At 33.1% G+C, this 20150-nt stretch overlaps 1 protein-coding gene across 4 annotated transcripts in view; it reads left to right on the top strand.

Annotated features, from left to right (window-relative positions):
* Positions 1 to 20150, top strand: part of Nf-YA (nuclear factor Y-box A) — a 40895-nt gene that overhangs the window by 8519 nt on the left and 12226 nt on the right. For 3 of the 4 annotated variants that reach the window (XM_072526301.1, XM_072526302.1, XM_072526303.1), the window contains exons 3-6: positions 4687 to 4831; positions 8003 to 8193; positions 11064 to 11234; positions 19447 to 19538. In XM_072526301.1, coding sequence (XP_072382402.1) covers positions 4687 to 4831; positions 8003 to 8193; positions 11064 to 11234; positions 19447 to 19538 — 599 coding nt within the window. The remainder of the gene's footprint in view (positions 1 to 4686; positions 4832 to 8002; positions 8194 to 11063; positions 11235 to 19446; positions 19539 to 20150) is intronic. The other variant, XM_072526304.1, reaches the window with a different exon arrangement.

The following is a 20150-nucleotide window of genomic DNA, read 5'->3' as shown; positions in this document are numbered from 1 at the left end:
TCTTGGAGGAAAAACATTTGTTAACATCTGTTTTATTAAAAAATGATTATCCTTTATCGTTTATAAATAAGGAGTTTTCAACAATCGATCGAATAGAACAGAACAACTTGGAACGATATCCTACAGCATACACAAGGAATAATACGAGGAAAATAACAATACCATACATAAAAGGATTATCAGAAAAACTTAAAAGGATAGGAAATAAATTCTAAATTTCAACAACATTCAAAACAACAAACACGTTGAGATCTATTTTGTCCAAAACCAAACCTAAGAATGAACAAGAAATGACAAAGAATTGCATTTATAAAATATCTTGTGAATGCGATCAGTTTTATTTAGGTGAAACATCAAGGCCATTAAATGTTAGAATAAGTGAACATCAATCTTATATTAAAAATAGAGAATTTGATAGATCTCAAATATGTAAACACGCATGGGATAATGAACATAGGATTCAATGGAATGATTCAAATATAGTCCTAAAAGAAACGGATGGTAAAAAGAGAAAAATCAAAGAAGCGGCTCTAATTATGCTAAATGAGACCAATTGTGTTGCAAATTCCTCGGCAGAATGTAGTAGGATCTGGTTACCCATATTGAAAGAGGAAGTTATTAAAAGGAAAATGTTAAAAAATGTTAAATGTTAAAAGGTTAAAAAAAGGAGAGAGTTAGAAACGAACAAATAAGAAACGAAATGAAAATGGAGAGAAATATCAATGATGACATAGAAAGAAAACAATTAATCTGGTTCGGACATGTTAAAAGAATGCCAGAGTACAGATGGCCTAGGAGAGTACTGGAATGGATCCCTCCTGAAAGAAGAAAGAGAGGACGACCACGGAGAAGTTGGCGCAACGATATTGATGAAGCAATGGCGGCAAGCGACTTAGAAGAGGCAACTGCATATGACAGAAAAAGATGGAAATTGGGGGCGGAGAAGCGGCGACAGCCGTAATAAATCCGTTATTATATATATAGTTATTAAAAGGAAAATACCATTATTAGTAAGTCAGTAACATATAGAGCATATATCATTTATGTTTTTTAAATAACAAACATATAAAATCAGAATTTGGTGTTTATTGAAGGTAAACTAAATGCACGACCAAATACTTACCATGTCGGGATAGTATTATAAGGTTTTTTTTACTGGTTTTTCCCTCATAATTTGCCTCATCATGGCATGTATTTGTCTTTTTAAAGACGAATTACAGGCTATAATCTTTTCTGATCGATATTCTCAAGTTAAAGTTGATTTCATGTAATCGAATGAACTATCTTATAAGTAAAGTCGCCCCAGGAGCGCAACTCAACAATATTGGCAATATCATTTTAAAGTCGTCTACTTTAAAATGTATAATGTATGTCTGAATTGTCAATATAAATGAGTCAGATAAAATTAAATTATTAGAAGAATTTTTCACTAAGTAATGTTTGTATTTTGAGAACGATTTCCGAAGTGGAAATTGAAACGTCAATAAACGTATTTTAACCTTAAAAAAAATCTTGAGACGTTCGTTGGCCATATATTTGGCATTTATTTATTTGTTTATTTATTTATTTTTATATATTTGTCCTTTAGGTGCCTTGGGTGATTATACTTTTAATTCAATGTCTTAGGTGATTATACTTTTAAAATTTGTGTTATACTGTCCCTGTGTTTATTATTATTTGATATTGACTGACTAATGCCAAAGGATACTATCGAAACTGCTTTCCATCCTTGATTGTTTCTGTCGCATTATCTACTTCCCTTTTTTGTGATGGTCATACCCATATATCTGTCAAAATGTTTGATAATTTCTCCGTATTCCAATGTGATATCCTGTTGTCTTTCCGCTGATCCACATAATACGTTTTCTTGACATTCGTTCACGAGTGATAGATATACAGGGTACGCCAAACCTGTGATTTTCTTTGATTACGGCTAAACTATCTAGTATATAAAAAAATATTTCAAACAAAACTGATGTATATTAAAGACGTCTATAGTTTAAAATTATTTTCGATTATACAGGGTCAGTTAGAACAATAGAATGAACCAAAGTTGTGTTTTTTTAATGGAACATATAATAATGGAACATATTTTAAGGGAACTATATATTATACCATTTTTAAATATATTTTTTAAAATATGAAGAGTTTGTATAAGGCTTTATAGGCCTTAATTTTTGAAATATTTACACTTTTATTGAGAAAAACGGTAATATTTAAAGGGTTGTGTGATCAATATACAGTATGATCACTATTTTCAAATACATTTAAAATTTTCTCATTTTTTTAAAATGAAACACCCTGTATTTTGTAGAAGACATCACAATCTTTCTTATACTATGTTTTATAAACCTGGCATGTTTAGTTTTGTAGATGTTTAGAGAAGAACTATAGATGTTTTTGCAGATGTTTTATTAATACATTTTGTGTTCCTACTGAAATATAACAAAACAAAAATTATAATCTATTTGTATAAACATAAATCAAAAATAAAAAAAACGTATGCTATTAAAAATTAGTTGAATTTAATGACTCTTTATGTTACAACATAATATTGATCTAATCCAGCGGTGCCCAAACAGTAGATCGCGATCGACCGGTCGATCGTCACAGCTTCTGGAGTCGATCGCAAAAGATTCAGATCCTGATCGAAATATTCCATGCTTCTGAGGCAATGTGACCGCGCGACGTTTGGCGACTGCTGTTACCGATTGTTCTCTAGTGTCCGTTTCTTGTATAGCAAGCTGCGTTGACAGAGCAGTATGTCAGTCTTTATTAAATTATGATGAGTAGAAGTTGAAGAATTAAAATAGCAATATTTAAAACACAAGATAAGTACGACAAATATCTCACATCGGGCTTACGGTTGACACTCAGTAATTACGCAACGTTTTACAAAACAATTATAAAGTCGTTTCAGACATCTACATATTTTAGTATCTAGGCTCCAGCCTAGTTGTAGAAGTCGGTAGTCAATCGCGTGTCTTTAAATTATTTTGTGATAGATCGCAAACACTATAAGTCTGAGCACCTCTGATCTAATCGATAAGGTAAATTCATAAATGAATATTAACTATGTTAATAAATGTTCAAAAAGTTGGCCAATATGTTCAAGACACAGTCGTATACGGTTGATAAAGGAATACCGAACGCCCCATAACATTTCAGGTCCAACGCTGGTAAAGACGTTTTGTATACATATTTTCATATTATCCTGTGTTATGGGTTCATTGTCGTATGCTATATTCTTGATGTACCGCAAAAATAGTCTATACCACCCGTGTCCGAATCCAACTGTCGCTGCAATTATTATTTTGCACACGCCTAATATTTATTGTATAATGCGGTGATGCTCCGTCATATTGAAACCACATGTTTCGTATACTTCCCAAGTGAATATTCTCTAACAAGCTAGGCAGCTCGTCTGTTAAAAACCTATGGTACTGATTGTAAGTAACCGTTTGGAAAAATAAGGTTCAGTAACATATGATCCAACAATGCCTCCCCAAATATTCAACGACCACCTGTTCTGGGACGTAACTCGAAATAAGTGAAGATTTTTATCGAAGTAATAATCTTATATACTAAAACGCTAAGCCCTTTTCTTGTCCACCACTTTACTCAAAAACCATATTAGATAATTAAAATATTTTTTCGGAATATTATTAGTATTACGTATGAGATTGTCAAGATATACTTTTGGTACAAAAATTCACTTCCGGTTTTGAGATGACCGGAAGTTAAAATTTACTTTATATTTTAGACCCCACAATGTATATATGGATCGAAAGGTCTCGTCGAGACGAATCTAAATATGTACTTCCGGTTGCGATCCGACACCGGAAGTGACCCGAAACGCGCATAAAACGTCAAGATAGAGCAAATCTGACACCGGATTCGTGATCGGCATGCAAAATTAACTGCTAAATGATATCCATGTCGACATTTGATGAACTAAAAATTGCATTCCGGTTTTGAGGTCGACTTCCATAATCACTTTTTTTTTACTTGCATTATTATTGATGAATGTTATGTATATTCTTGCTTATATTGTTTGTATTGATCTCTTAATTTTTCTCGCAAAATAAAAATTTCATTTAAAAAACTCGATGTCGAGTTGGTCCGCTAGTGATAATTATGTCTGTTAACGAACCTATTGCAATAAAATGTCGATTCCTCAGAAAATAAAATATTTTCAAAAAAAAAACTTTTTTACTGTAACTTGATGTAACTGTATGCGGTAGGGATGCATTTTATGCGTCCATATACTATGCACCATTTTGGAAGTCGGTAATTTTTTTTAAATTTTTATTGATTTGGTCCATTCTGGTCCCTCGAATATGGAAGAAATAAGGATCGTGCCTATAAAGCTAATATGAAAGGAAGTGCCACCTGGTAGCTCCATTATATCGTTTCACATGTTTTTTTTTTATTATACAAGCAAATGGCGTGCCCCGTTGTGAACGATACAATACCCTTTTTTTTTCGAGTTTACCTGACATCTTCCTCTTGATCAGTATATAGTTACATAGCCTTGTTTTTTATTTACCCCTACTGAGATCCGTGATATCATGATTTAATATGCGGTTAAAAAATGGCTTGATGTTAATACTTTTGTATATTCTGTTAGTTTTAAAGTACTAGTAAAGTATTTTCTTTGTAATTAAATAATAATTTATTGTCTAGGTGGTTCCTGTAAGCAGTCTACAGACAAGCCAAGTGCTGGTTCAACCCCAACAACAACCACAACTAGTGCAAACATCTGACGGCCAGACTTTTATTTACCATCCAATGACAATTGAAGGAGGCATACAACAAACTACTCCAACAGGTACTATATTTAACAGTATATCATCATCAGGGGCATCACAGCTCGTTATGAGCCAAAGCTTCACAAGTCTTCAGGACATTCCTCCAAAATGTTCCCAAAACTTCTATACAACTCAAAGTTGTAATGCCTGCACCACAAACGTTGCTCTTTTACTTCTCCATATAATATACTTCTTAAAAGTTATCACTCGAAACCATTAAGTCGTTCTATCGTATAACGGTTTGATGAACCCTTTTTAAAATTTCTTATGATTTGAATTGTAATTAATTTAAATATCTGTTTATATATGTTTGTTTTATGTCAATTTTAAGTACATATCATGTACCCTCTTTTTTATTAAAGCTTCAAGAAATAATTCTTCTTTGGTGAGCTTTTGGTCTTGTTTTATTACAATTAACTGTGTTTTATTTCCATGTATAAAACATTCACTGAAAAACGTGCCACAAAAAAATAGTTTCGAAAATATTAGAGTGATAAAATTAAAAAAAGTGTCGGTATGCTTGATCTATAATAATCTTAGCGTTTTATTTTATTGGTGTTGTTGCTGAGATCTATCTATAAATTATGGAAAACAATAAGAATACGAGGCGTCCACTAGAAGTTTGGCATAGCGGAAGTTACTTCACTTCGTAAATATAATTTTTGTAAATTTTGACATTTCTTATCGTAAACAACATTGAAAGATTGAAAATCCATTTAGTGTGGTTTAGCAGCAACAAGTTTTCAACACAATTTCAAACAAAAGATTCAACGGAGGCAGATCAATTTTGATATGGAATGTTGTGACTGGTGATAAAACATTGGGATATTGCTATGAGCTGAAACGAAAAACTAACCAAAGGTATGAGTATTTCAAAACGAGCCAAAGCTAACAAATGTAGTCCGTGTTCGCAGTGTTGGCGAATTAAGTGTTGGCGAGGTTTTTGAACAAAGGCACATATTGTTACAATTTTGTTAGAGAATGGTAAAATCATCAATGCTAAATGATTGATGAACTCCGTAAAAATAACCAGAATTATCGCATCCTCTTGTATCAGGACTATGCCAGCTCTCACACGGATCGTATAACATCCGAGAATTTGAAGACGGGGAACATCGATTTGGTGGGTCATCCTGCATGTAGCTCTGACTTGACACAGTGTGATTTCTTTGAGTTTCCGATAAAAAAAATATGTAGTAAACGTTTTAAGGCGTCAGATGAGGCGGTCCAAAATCTATTACCAATTTCGGACTAGAATAAATACTTCGACGATTGGTTGGTTCAAACTTAAAAGTGTAGTGATCTTAAAGGCGAAACTTTGAAAAACAGTAAAGCTCATTTGTCCCAAAACTATGTTTTCCCTTTATTATTTGTGCAAAACTTTAGTGTACGCCTCGTATGTACGAAAGAAAAATAGAAGTATGTGCACTTTTACTATTAACGTATGTTCTAAAAGTTTTGGCACAAAATATTTATCAGATTGGGCACTTTGACAGTCCTGCGCCGATTTTCTCCAGGTTCTCACGTCTAGCAAATTTTGCGCGAATGCTGCCACTTCATCCTCCTACCTTTTCCTGGCCTTCCTTTTGGTCTTGCGTCCTGCATTTTACTATCTAGGGCTCTTTGGCAATCTTACGGTGGTCTCCATTCTCACTATATGACCAGCCCATCATAGTCTCTGAACTTTAACGAATTCTGATATTAGTACCTCTTTGAACAGTTGGTAGAGTTCGTGGTTGTACCTGGATCTTCATACTCTGTTTTCGTTAATAGGTCTAAATATCTTCCTTAGGACTTTTCTTTCGAAAACAGCTTTTGTTTTGTGTCTTCTGTGATCACCCATGTCTCGCATCCATAACATACCATTGGTCTGATAATAGTTTTGTAGATCCTGATTTTCGATCTCCAGTATGTTTTTGGAGCAAAATACATGGGCGAGTGAAAAGTAAGCTTTGTTTCCCTTTACTATTCTTCTTTGAATTTCTGGTTCTTCTGTTCCAACTCCCAGATATGTAAAACTTTCTACAGTTTCAATATCGTCATCTAATTCAACTGTGCGTCCGTTTCCCCTAGCTCTTGTCTATTAGCTTTTTGTCTTTTGAATATTTATTTCTAGTCCTGTATCTTGTGCTCCTGTTTTTAAATGTGAATATATTTCTGCCGCCTCTTCTGTTTTGTGAGACATAATGCTAATGTCATCGGCATAGGCGGCAATCTGTAATGATTTATTTGTTAGGAGATTGCCTCTTTCTATATTCAGCTGTCTTATCACATATTCTAACTAAACTATACTATCGAATTATGTGGTGTGGTCCATTCTGCTCTACCAGATGCAAATTTCTTCGAATGTCTCTCATGAGGTCCTGGACGAATTTGAGATTAATTTCTCTGTTTATCGTCAATTCGCTGTGTTAATTGTTCTTCATCTTGGGCTTCTCAGCATCCATGATAAACCTTCCTAGACAGTAAAGCCTAAAAATCCTCTATTGGACGAGCCTGCGGCAAGTTTGAAGGATTATCGTTGATTGTTGACGACAGCAACTTGGTATACGAAGGAATTGCGCTTGAGAGTATTTGGAGCACTTACATCGCTTTCGATATTTAAGACCATTCTTCCTCAATTCCAGTGATATCGTACTATTAGAAGATCTGTATTGACGAGTCAGTCTTCTCGTTGACATTCCAACCTAGTTTTTTTGCTCTTCTTACCAATCTCTCTGCCCTTTGTGCAATAAATGCACGTGGTCTTCCACTTTTGGGAGATTGAGATAGTATACCCTGCCCGCCCTGCGCTATTGTTCTATAAATGTTTCTGCGTGAAATGTTTTCATTGTGGAATATTCGACAGATCTCAGCTTCGCCCAACGAACTTTTAGATACTTTTTCTTATCTCAAATTTATACATCTTAAATCGAAAACTTTAGAATAAATAAATTTCATCTGGCAGTAAACAAAATAAACAAACTTTTGTTTCCAAAGGCAACTTGCTACTATTTTGTTTCTGTTAATATTGAAGCCAATGAATTATCTGCCAAAACTTTTGGGACATACGTTATTTATTTATTTTAAGTACTTCCTGAATGTCATTAGATCATTCACATTTTTTAATTATGTTCACGTTCAGTTTGTTAATATTTTACTATTTTCTCTTAAAAGAACTTGTCACTAAAACTATGTTAATTTGTTTGCAGTTTTAAACATAAATGGTAACTTGGTACAAATAGCGGGGACAGCTCAGGCAGCAACAACGAATGGAGTTACTCAAACAACGGTGGCATCTCCCACGTCTCAAGTAGTACCACAGACTCTGACAGCTAGTACTTCTCCAAATCAGCTAGCTATGGCTAACGGAAACTTAGTCATGGTGAGAAACGCCGCAGACGTACGTTAACCTATGCTCATATTTAATAAGGAGTAGATAGAAAGTAATGTAAAAAAATATATATCAAAAAGTTCTACAGTATCTTTTTGCTTAAAAAAAGGCTTCTTAAATTTTCATAAATTTCTTAAATATTATTCAACTTCTTCGTATTCTAATGTTTATATTAGTATCCCAGTTCCGATGTCATATAACTCCAATAAATGTATCATCCAAAATAAACAGTACCAAAATGTAGAATTTAGTTACGAAAGTTAAGTTTGTCACATTTGGTTCACTTGTCATTAGTTGCCAACTTAATTACACAATTACTGAAATTGTGATCTTCATTGTGATCCTTTGAAATGGAATAAAAATTTCTTAGTGTACTATTATTTCCAATCTTACGAACTGACAAGGAATAATAATCCAAGTTTAAAACAAGTCTCATAAAAATATAGGAACCAGTTTAATAAAAGAGCCTCCAGTAAACCTATTCTGGTTTTCTTCTTGTCCCACATTCTCATTTGAAGTTGGCGATTATTTTGGTCCACAGAAGTTTGTTTAAGGAGGTTTTTAACAGTTCTAATGATGTTTTGCCAGTCCAATATCTTCTTGATTTCACTCACAAAATTCTTCGTCTACCCAGATCCCTGTTTCATTTTATCTTGTATTATAAACCTGCAGAATGTGGCACTTATCGTCATCGCATGAACAAAATAATGCATTTTTTCCATTTAACTGTAAAGGGTAAAATAGTCGAACTATCAAGAAAGGTCGACCAACTAGTAGTGTATATTTTAACATAAAGGCTCTTGGCGACGAAGAATAAATATCAGTGGTGCAGGTACACTTCTAATGAAGGAGTTTTGTAAAAACATACTTTTTTCGGTCTTATATGCCGTGATATGAAAAATTAGTTCTTCCTGGCGTTTCGTCTGAGACTGCAGCACACAATATTAAATGCGATGCAGCAAGAGTCGGAGTTGGCTTCGTGTCTGAGCTTGATAGCTAACCACTACATGTGGAATGTTCAAATCTGTCGGTTGCAATCCATACTGAATTAAAGTGGGATGCCACCTTGATGTATATTAAATGATTATACTAAATTTAAACGGTTACTGTGTAACCGCAATCTTTCCTTCAATCTCCGCAACAAGATGGTGAAATGCTATGTATGGTCCATATTGTTATACAGCATGGCGACATGGACGTTAAAAATATCATCAATTAACAAGTTGGAGGCTTTCGAAATGTGGACCTTGCGAAGAATGTTCCGCGTACCATGGACAGATAAAGTGAGAAACGAGGAAGTCTTAAGAAGTGCAACTACTGAGAGAGAATTACACAACTTGATCAAGGTACGAAAAATTGGATATCTGGGCCACATCCTAAGAGGAAAAAAACACGCAATACCTCAACTAATTATCCAAGGAAAAATTGAGGCCAAGAGAGGAGTAGGTCGCAAACAAATGTGGCTACGAAATACAACGAACTGGACAGGCATAAATTACATTGGCGAGCTTTTGCATGCCGCAAAGGATAGACCTTAAGATAATTCGCCAACGCACTATAGGTGCACGGTACTTTATGAAGAAGCCACCGTGATGTAGCAGGGAAAATATTGCGGGAGAAATATACTATGGACACTAGCCACGCTTAGTATCTGGTATATCTGTAATTAACACTACCTTGAAATTTAGTCTCCTAACCTCCCTTATTACTCCTATAACATTTCTTATGTCTGAATTGATTCAACTTCAGTTTCCTGCGTGGAACTGTTTGTCCTAGGCTTTGGTTCATTAGTGTCTCCAGCTTCATTCTTTTTTTTATCTAACTGCATCTAGACATGGAGACTCAGATTTTAGTCCTCCATCAGCGGTTAGCTTGAAGCCCAGGTTTGTCCAGCTTTCTACGTTGCATCCCTTAATTTGTTTTCCAAAACAAGCTTATGCCACACTTTTATATTTAGTTATTCAACCGCAACAACTTTCCACTTCTATACAAGAAAGTCTTTGTGACGTTAAAGAATCTTTCCTTAGCACATTTTATTCCCAATAGCCCGTCCATGAGTTATTGATTTTTAACTTCCACCACCACAATCTTCTGGAGATCAAGTTACCTTAAGTTTTTGTAATATTTTCTGTAAGAGTGCGCAATTTGTCTTCTATGATTGATTTCTGTTGGGATGTTGTGGAGACATGTAAGTCTTCCACATCCTTAGTGGAAGTAATTTGTTAGTTTTTGGTTTCTTCTTAGAGGCTCTCGTTTTTTTTTTTATTTTTGTGTGATTTCCCAATGTAAATATCCCACTAATATGAAAGCATCCAAACCATTCACGGAGATTGCGTAGCCACGAGAGTCTTCGTATGCTTCTTCTGCCTTTGATTTTGCCTTGCATTATATTCCTTAATAGTTCGTATTTTTTGCCTTTCATGATGTGCCTCAAGTATTCCAACTTCTTGATTTTTATGAAATTTAAAACTTCGCATTGTTTTCCTAGCTGTTTATTTTCAGAATACGCCGGTATCCACATGTCGAATGCTTCTGGTTTTTTAATATTGTTTAGTTTCAGTGACCAGGCCTCCACTCCATACAAAAGGGTGGAGAAAATATAACATCGAAGCATTACATAAAAGTTTTTTTATTCTATTAAAAGTTGGGAGTGCAATTTCAATGCGGCATCATTTCTTTTGTTTGATCAGTATCTTCTGTGATCCATGCTCCAAGGCATTTGTATGAAGATATTTGTTCAATTTCTGTGTTGCCTAGTACTAGCTTAACTTTGATGTTTTGTGCTTTTGTAAATAACTAACGACTTATTGAACGATTATAGTACTAATCAATCTTGTTTGTCATAGTATATATTTTTAATTTACATTACTTTTTTTTAGATGGTACCAAGTGCAAGTGGCCAACAGTTTCAGAGAGTACAAATCCCCGGAACGGAGTTTTTGGAAGAAGAACCTTTATATGTAAACGCCAAACAGTATAGAAGGATTCTCAAAAGAAGGCAAGCTAGAGCGAAATTAGAGTCTGAGGGGAAAATACCCAAAGAAAGACCGGTGAGATTTTTTAATAAGAAAATTTATATCATAGATATATAGTTTATTTGACTATAAGTTACACAAGGTTTATAGCAAGTCAATAGTACAAATTGTAAATATAAAACATTACAAAAAATGGAACAATACATTAAAAATATTTCAAACGTTAAAATACATATAAAGCGTATAATATAGACAGCGTAATATAATTAAAATAATATTAAATTTGGTTATGTTGCAGCTTGGGCATTCACAGATACATTCGTAATATTCGCCCAGTGTATAAGGACACATGGTCACTAGATACTCTTTAACTTGTTTTTTTAAAGCTGTAGTTGAATTAATGTTTTTAAAATTTTGAGAAAGTTTAGTATACAGTAGTAAACCACAGACAGTAGATGACTTCCTACTTATTTCTAAATGTCGATAGGATCCTACAAACTTTCTCATATTTGTAGTGCTGTGTGAGTGAATATCACTGTTACATAAAAAAGTTATTTGATTCTTACGTTTTGGTATACATAATTCCAAAATGTAAATTCCATACACTGTAAATATATTTTAATCCCTGAATAGGCTTTTACAAGACCAACCATACGGAACACCTGCAATACATCTCACAATCAGAGAAGGTCTTCAGTGAATTCGTTATTTTATTAACTATTTGGTGTCAGTCTTTCAGATAGGATCCAAATCAACTATGGGCAACTACCGTAACACCATATCTGTACAATCTATCGAGGAGTACATCGTGTTGCACACAATCAAATGAACTGAGGTCACAAAAAATGGCAGTTGGATTTTCACAGTTTTCAATTGAGATTAAAACTTCCTCAAAATCCATGTTAATGTTTTGTGGTAATTCGGTTGATATCTAAAAATAATAAAAGTTGTTTTAGCATTGCATATTCAATACTCTTAGATACCACAGATGGAACAGACAGTGGTCGAAAATTTGACATTAATTCAGGATCACCTTGTATTGTAAACACCAGTATTGAAAGAAGCATTTATAATGTGAGCAAGTAGTGTAAAAATCTGAATAGCAATTTTTTTAATTACTATACCCGGTATTTCATCAAAACCACACGATGCTTTGTTTTTAATTTTATATTTTATTATGTCTAAGATATCTTCCTCTCCTCGGTGTTTGTGTTTTTATTAAACACGTAAGCTATGTTTATACCACTGAAATTACCTATTCTCCTTTGACTTATGAAATTACTAAATGATACTTAAATTCTTAGAGCTTAACCCTATGGTATCCTCTTATTCTATCTTCACTTTAGACAACTATACACTATAGTTAACACACAACACTTCACTATGCTCTGCTTTTACAATAATTAACACTTTACACGAACTCAAATGGTTTTCTTCATTTTGAATCTTCTTTCTAACCTAGGATTATCTAGGAACTGGATGGCCTCGATGTTTACATGACTATGGATCTTTTGTTCGTGACTACTTGCCATCTTCTTGATAATTTTTATCTACGTCTTCCATCTCAATGTCCTTTGGAGGTTGACATTTCTGATATACCAAGTATGTTCCTTAATACTTTATTCTGGAATCTCTGGATAATCTGAATATTACTTGAATTGGCACAGTCATTGAAGTTGGCAGCCATACGTCCGTGCTGGTTTCAGTATTTGTGTGTAAATAAAATGACATGGTAATTGCTGGCTGAATAAGAATTTTAATTTTAATGTTTTGTGATAATATTCAAAATTTAATGGACTAACCTCGTCTTGTAAAATGTTATGCTTGTTTTATACAATGTTTTTTCGTCTTTATTTATTTTATTATATAATATTAACGAATAAGTTCTTTTATCCTGTCGTTTAAATTAATGTGTGCTACCTCAAAATAATAGTTTACATAACGTGTAAGTCAATAGTACCCAACTTTATATATATATATACATCCCGCTATCCTTTTAAACTCTTTTCACGTTGCAGTAATTTAGCATCACCAAGAATTGCTATCATTTTCTATTTATAAATTGTGTATGTTCGTTTAGTGCACCTTTGTAGGCTTGGCACTGTTGTCGGTTTTTCAATATTCCGATTTTTTTTATATATTTAATTTTTTACGTCATACCTACGTTTTAACATCGAGCGGTAAAATCACTGTATTTGGCATCATTTTAAAGCCAATAGATGTTGCCGGTATTAATCCTTAAAATAATATTTTAGATACCTAAATATCGATCGCTTTGGGTTCAAGTTCAAAGAACGACATTGAAACTACCTGCTCACAAGTTGCAGTCTCAACGGGTTTTTTCTTCGTTTAGATGTTATATTTATTCAACCTAGATATTTTTGCCCAGAGAATCGTGTAGGGGAATATTTTACATAAATTTCAATTTACAACCTGTTTAGTCGAAGCTATCGATGAATAGTTTGAGATAAATATTATGGTTTTATGGTATTGAGGCCTTAATTATTGGTTGTGATCCTGTTAATGTTTGAAATTTTGATTTCCATTCCGGAAATCGTTCTCAAAAAACGTTTTTTTGTACAAAATGTGTATACACATGTTTACATAATTTGTACAATAAACAAAGTTATTGTAAAATAATAGTGGAAATCAAAACGTTAAATATTAGTTAATTAAAAATGTAATTATCATCTCAATAACGACCAATAATTGTGGCTTAATCACATAAAAAAATAATATTTGAATTTGACCATGCCGTAAGAAAGTAGTTCACGGAACCTCGCTAAATAGTTTAAAAAAATCTTATACAGAAATTTAAATTCTAAATAGTATGAGGGGTAGCTGACGAAAAATTCGTAAAGACGTACACTTGATTTTGCTTTGTTTTTTTAAACAATCTTAAAAGGCAAAAAAAAATTTTTTGCTTATAAAACGTTTTGTATACATTCTAAAGAAAAATAATTCAAATAAAAGTTGTAGACCATAAAAAGTTTTTTATGTAGAGAAATACCAAATTTAAATACATAAATAATTGATATAATTTCAAAAAACCGTAAACTTTAAGATATTATGTTTGTAGTAATTTATAAATGTTAATAACTTTGTTTTTTGCCTAACGACAGGTAATATAGCTACTTGAAATTATGGCAATTGATCAGTTATTAAAGTGTGCTAAATATCAAGCAGATCAAAAAATATTTTACAATTTATTCAATTTGTTTATGACAGAAACCGATTATTTAAACAACCGTACTTGTCCAAACAGTATGACTCTACAAGTATTTTGTAACTTGCAATCGATTCTTTGCGCTTTCAGTTTTAGGGTATATTAAAAAAACTTAAACATATTATTAAATTTTTTATTAAAAACAGTTTGAATAGGGGACTTTTTAGTTTTTAGACCACTTCACGTTTTTTCAGTTTCTTTGACAAGTGAGGATTGTCTATTCGCTTATTTCTTAATATGGGCTATGAGCAATTATCTAGTCAAGTCAACACTATTATAGAAGTTACCCATACTTTTCCAGTACTCATTCAGACGGTTCATCTTAATTGTCCCCATATGGAACATAAGTCCGAGAAAAGTCTTAAATTCTGTTTGTGTTGTCTCTTTCCAAAACGCAATCCTCGATTTTTCTGAACGACTTTGTTCAAATATTTCGTCAGAGTCAATCAGAGTCACTTCCATCATTCATTTAATCTACATCGTCCTCGACAGATGCTTCTAACAATGATTGTAATTCAGCAGTGGTCAATCTACGTTTATGTACACATCTAGCTTTTTTAGATGTCGAAGGCATATTATTTACATCCATCTTTTTATAAATACTATAACTCACTTTTACGGAGGTAATTAACAATAAAAACGTTCTACTAGAAACTATCAACTTACGACTTCCAATACTATAGGCCACTTGAGGCACAATACGTTTTTACTCAATAATAGTTCCTGTATAAGAAAAATTATTTTTTAATGTGCTTCAATGAAGCACACTAGACATATTGCAGTATTGCCATCACATTCTTCACAGTATGTTTTAACTTTCTACTAGTCATGCTTCTTCTTAAAAGTTTGTAACATCTTGTACACTTTCTTCTCTTTGTATTATCTACATCGCTTTGCCTGAGATGGTATTTTTGGGTGTAACTGGTCGTGAGGGTTACAACATTTGTTTAATTGCAAATGCTTTCGCGAACTCCAGTCTGAACATAAGGATAGGTTGTCGCTTTTTTTACGTTTTCTATTATTTAGCAACTTAGCATTGACTACTACGGTATTAAATGCGGCATTAAATATTAATTCCACTGCCACTTTCCGGTACCACTTCAGAATTTTGCGTATTGGGCTTTGGTAAGAAGCCACTTGATCACTAAAATCAACACTCTTTTTCACCAAGTTATAATCGAGAATAGTTTGTGGTTTTAGTACTTGTGTATAATTTTTCTTTTCATTTGATTAAACCAAGATACAACTATTATGTTTAAATGTTGTAAGGATTAAAGCTGGTCTTTTGTCGACCCATTTTATCACTTGTAAAATCAATTATGGGGTTAAGTTTCATCGTGAGTAGCTGGTTGCAACTTTTTTAATCGAGATTTTGGTTTTACATGTTTTTATAGTAAAACATCTGCACATGAATAATTCGTTTCTTGAACAATGATTTCAATTCAACGACCAATATTCTAAAATAAGGTGTAATTACGTCGTCCGGAATATTATAAACTGGTTCTCTTTCACAAAGCATTGGAAATATGGTTTACATTTTATATTTAGAAAAATCTGTTACTGCAACTCTTGTTCGACTAAACTAAACTAAATTAATACACAAAACAAATTAATCTATTTTTTTTATAGAAATGCAGATTCCTGTTGGATTTTTATCAGTGCGGCATGAGTCACTGGTGTCTCGTATATCCGGACCTCTTATCGCATTACAAACATAATTCTCAATTAGCAGTGCGGTACAAGATACATTTAGGTTGTATAATCTTAAAGCCGTAATAAGACCATAAGACCGTATGTTATAAATAAATATATTCCTATAAGAATTATCTTGAAAGATGAAAAAATACAATAAAAAAGTGCAATATTAAGTGTTATTTAATAAATAATAAGTCATTCACGGGCGTACAGTTAAAAACAAAAGTTTTCAGTGTTCTATTGCTTGATTATTATTATCTGGTATTCTGAAAATGTTGACATTTTTTCCTGGTCTGATCTTCCTCAACTAACGTCATCTTTCTTATTTGGTGGGTTGTATTGTTCAGGTCTCTTTAAGTGTTTTTGTTGCTATCCATAGTGAATGATTTTCTTTAGACAATGTACTAATGTAGTGTTCAAATGTGGAATTGCGTGCATCATGTAGCGCTGATCTTAATTGTCTGATTATCTATCTCTTGCTCTTCATTTTTCGACTATTAGTTGTATAATATAATTCTGAGTGTTATTTGTGTTTTCTTGATTTGGAATTGTTAATCGTGTAGCTCCATATGAAATAGTAGAAGATGAAAACGACAGCATATTCATCGATAAAAAAAGGAAACGCGATAAAGATATCTGAAACAACTGTTTTATGTTTTACCAAAACAGATGAACAGAGCACTATAAAGAGGAAGTAGAATTAGCTATGAAACAGCTTGAATGGGGAAAAGAAGTAAGCTTAGACCAAATACCAGCCGGAATTATTCAACTGAGGAAAAAAATTAAATGGATATTTAACGCTAATATTTCACGTTCTGCGACGCATTCCACGTTTGACACACTGTCTTGTTTAGATTTCTGTCATTCTATTTGTTAAATCCTATCTCATTCTCATCACAGCGTCAAGGAGCAGTAAATGTGTACACTGAACGGGAGGCATATGTCTAACAGTGAACGTTGGAGATTTTTCGAGTTTATCATATCTTCTTCTTTAAGTGCCTCTCCTATCGGAGATTGGATATCATTAGGGTGATTCTAATTTTATTTACTGCTGTTTTGAATAATTCGTTAGTGGTACAGCCAAACCACTCTCTTAAATTTCTCATCCAGGACATTCTTATACGGCCTGGATTTCTGCGTCCTTGGATTTTTCCTTGCATTATATTTTGTAGGAATGTGTACTTTTGTCCTCTTATCAGGTGGCCAAACTATTCAAGTTTTTTCTTTTTTATATTCAGTATAACTTTTGGATCGTTATTTATTCTGCGTATTACCTCTTAATTTGTAATTTTATCCACCCAACTTATTTTTAGTATACGGCGGTAGCACCACATCTCAAAGCTTTCAAGATTTTTAACATTCTTCTGTTTAAGAGCCCATGCCTCAACAACCGTAAAGCAAAGTACTGAATACATACTAAGTAGTTAACTAAAAGTGGACGTATGCAAAGATATGCATGACGTAATCGTATGGTATTCGCTAATAATCCTGTCACGTAATATGTCACACACTTCTGTGCGTTAATTCGTTTTATTGCTGCCAGTTTAAGGTGTTATTACATGCCGCCATGTTTAATTTTTCTCCACCATCGTATTATCTCCGTTAAATCCTATCATTTTAGGCTCCATATGTCATGATTAGACCTATAGGACCGGAGATACGCAACTAAGGCTCTTTTGACATAACATATATAGGAGCAAAGATATATACCTAAGGTCCTTTTGGTGTTAATGTATTTGATTTCTACGTCGTAGTATTCTATTGGTTAAATTGTACCATTTGAGGTACTGTACGTCACGATTGGACTAATAGGATCAAAGATACATAACTAAGGCCCTTTTGCCAGGCTACTCTATTTAATTTTTATATCTCATTGTATTCTATTAGTTAAATTCTATCATTTGAGGTACGAAACGTCACGATTGGACTAATAGGACCGCAGATACATAACTAAGGCCCTTTTGACAAGCTGATGTATTTTATTTTTCTATGTTATTGTAATCGATTGGTTAAATCCTATCATTTGAGGTACTGTACGTCACGATTGGGCCACTAAAAACGAAGATACGTAACTAAGGCCCTTTTGACGTGATGCTGTATTTGATTTCTATGTCATTGTATTCTATTGGTTAAGTGCTATCATTTGAGGTATCGTACGTCACGATTGGACTAATAAGACCGAAGCTACATAACTAAGGCCATTTTGACATGCTACTCCATTTAATTTTTATACCTCATTGTATTTTATTTGTCAAATCCTTTCATTTGAGGTAATGCACATCATGATTGGACTAATAGAACTAAAGATACACAACTAAGGCCCTTTTGACATTGTTCTGCATTTGATTTTTCTATCCCATTGTATTATTTATGTTAAATCCTATCATTAGAGGTACTACACGTCACGATTGGACTAATAGGACCGAAGATACGTGACTACGGCCCTTTGGACATGTTGCTGTATTTCATTTTTTTATTTCATTGTTTTCAATTGGTTAAATCCTGTCATTTGAGATACTGTACGTCACGATTGGACTTATAGAAACGAAGATATATAATTAAGGCCTTTTTGACATGCTGCTATATTTGATTTTTCTGTCTTATTGTATTTTATTGGTTAAATCCTATCATTTGAGGGGCTGTACGTCGCGACTGGACGAATTGGAGTGAAGATACAATAGGTAGTTGCAATATATCATAACCCGTTCCTTTTAACCAAACATGATTCCAAAATGATTTGTGGATGAAAAAAATATATATATATTCTTAAATTTACTATTTCGTTGTGGGCAATATTATATTCAACAGCGATGCCAAATTTCTGATGCTAAAATGATTGATAATGAAAGTGGGATATACATTTTCATGTATATAATGGCAGCGAGTAAACGGTAAAACCCTGAACTAAATATATATAATATTTTCACTGTACCATCATTTTAGACTCAAACATTTTCTGGAATAAACTTATATAACTCAGTAAGGGATAAAAAGAGAAAGCGCATATTTTAAAATACCAACACGGTATCAAAACTCTAATCAATGAGATGGTTAAAATTCTTGTAACAAGTACAGGAAAACAGTTATTGAGGTTTTGTAAAGTAGCGTCGATATACAGATGCTACTTTGCAAGACGATGCTAAATTGATGGGAAAAGCATAATGTATCGATGCGAAAATGATAGTAGGATGTATATATATATATATATATATATATATATATATATATATATATATATATATATATATATATATATATATATATATATATATATATATATATATATATATATATATATATATATATATATATATGGTTTCAGTTGTTTGTCAAACTTTTATTAACAATATATTTTCTAATTTTCAGAAATATCTTCATGAGTCAAGGCATAGACATGCAATGAATAGGATACGAGGGGAAGGAGGACGATTTCATTCTGGATCGGTCAAGAAAAGAAGGTAAGTGTTTACTACTGTGGCATATTTGTATGATTTAATATAATGACAGAGAATGTTAAATATATAAGGTCTGTCAACGAGTACGATCTTCGTTTATAACTACGCAGTACTTTATTTTTCATCATGTAGCTTGAAGCATCCTTCGAAGGAACTCCATTCAACTTAGTAACTCGCTGCTATTGGTCGTTTAAGTCACTGAAGCAGTTCTCTGGATTTCTTTGACTTTTCTCTGACTTCGACATGTTGCTCTTTAAATGCCATTTTCGAAAAAGTCACAGATTGCTATGTCGTGAACTGTACCAAGACTGGAGGGGTTGTGTAACCTTGCCGTAACTTAAACGTAAAATTCTTTGTTGATTGTACGACCTCTTCTTCTCTTCTTCTTCCTCTTTGTAAGTAATTCTACTTGTTCATTGGCGGATTAATACCTCTATGGAAGGTTGTCACTACATCTTTTGTGCGGTCGTCGATACTTCTTCTGCCGATTGGTGACTTATCTCTTGCTATTTGGACGACATGGGTCTCCTCCATTTTGCTTATGTGGTTATTCTATTCATTTTTCTATTTTGTGTCCATTCATCTTTACATTGTACGTTACATTTTCTTCTAATG

The sequence above is a fragment of the Diabrotica undecimpunctata genome, chromosome 3, assembly GCF_040954645.1.
Source record: "Diabrotica undecimpunctata isolate CICGRU chromosome 3, icDiaUnde3, whole genome shotgun sequence".
NCBI classification, from domain to species: domain Eukaryota; kingdom Metazoa; phylum Arthropoda; class Insecta; order Coleoptera; family Chrysomelidae; genus Diabrotica; species Diabrotica undecimpunctata.
Note: the sequence above shows the minus strand (reverse complement) of the source record. Positions and strands in the feature narration are given on the sequence as shown.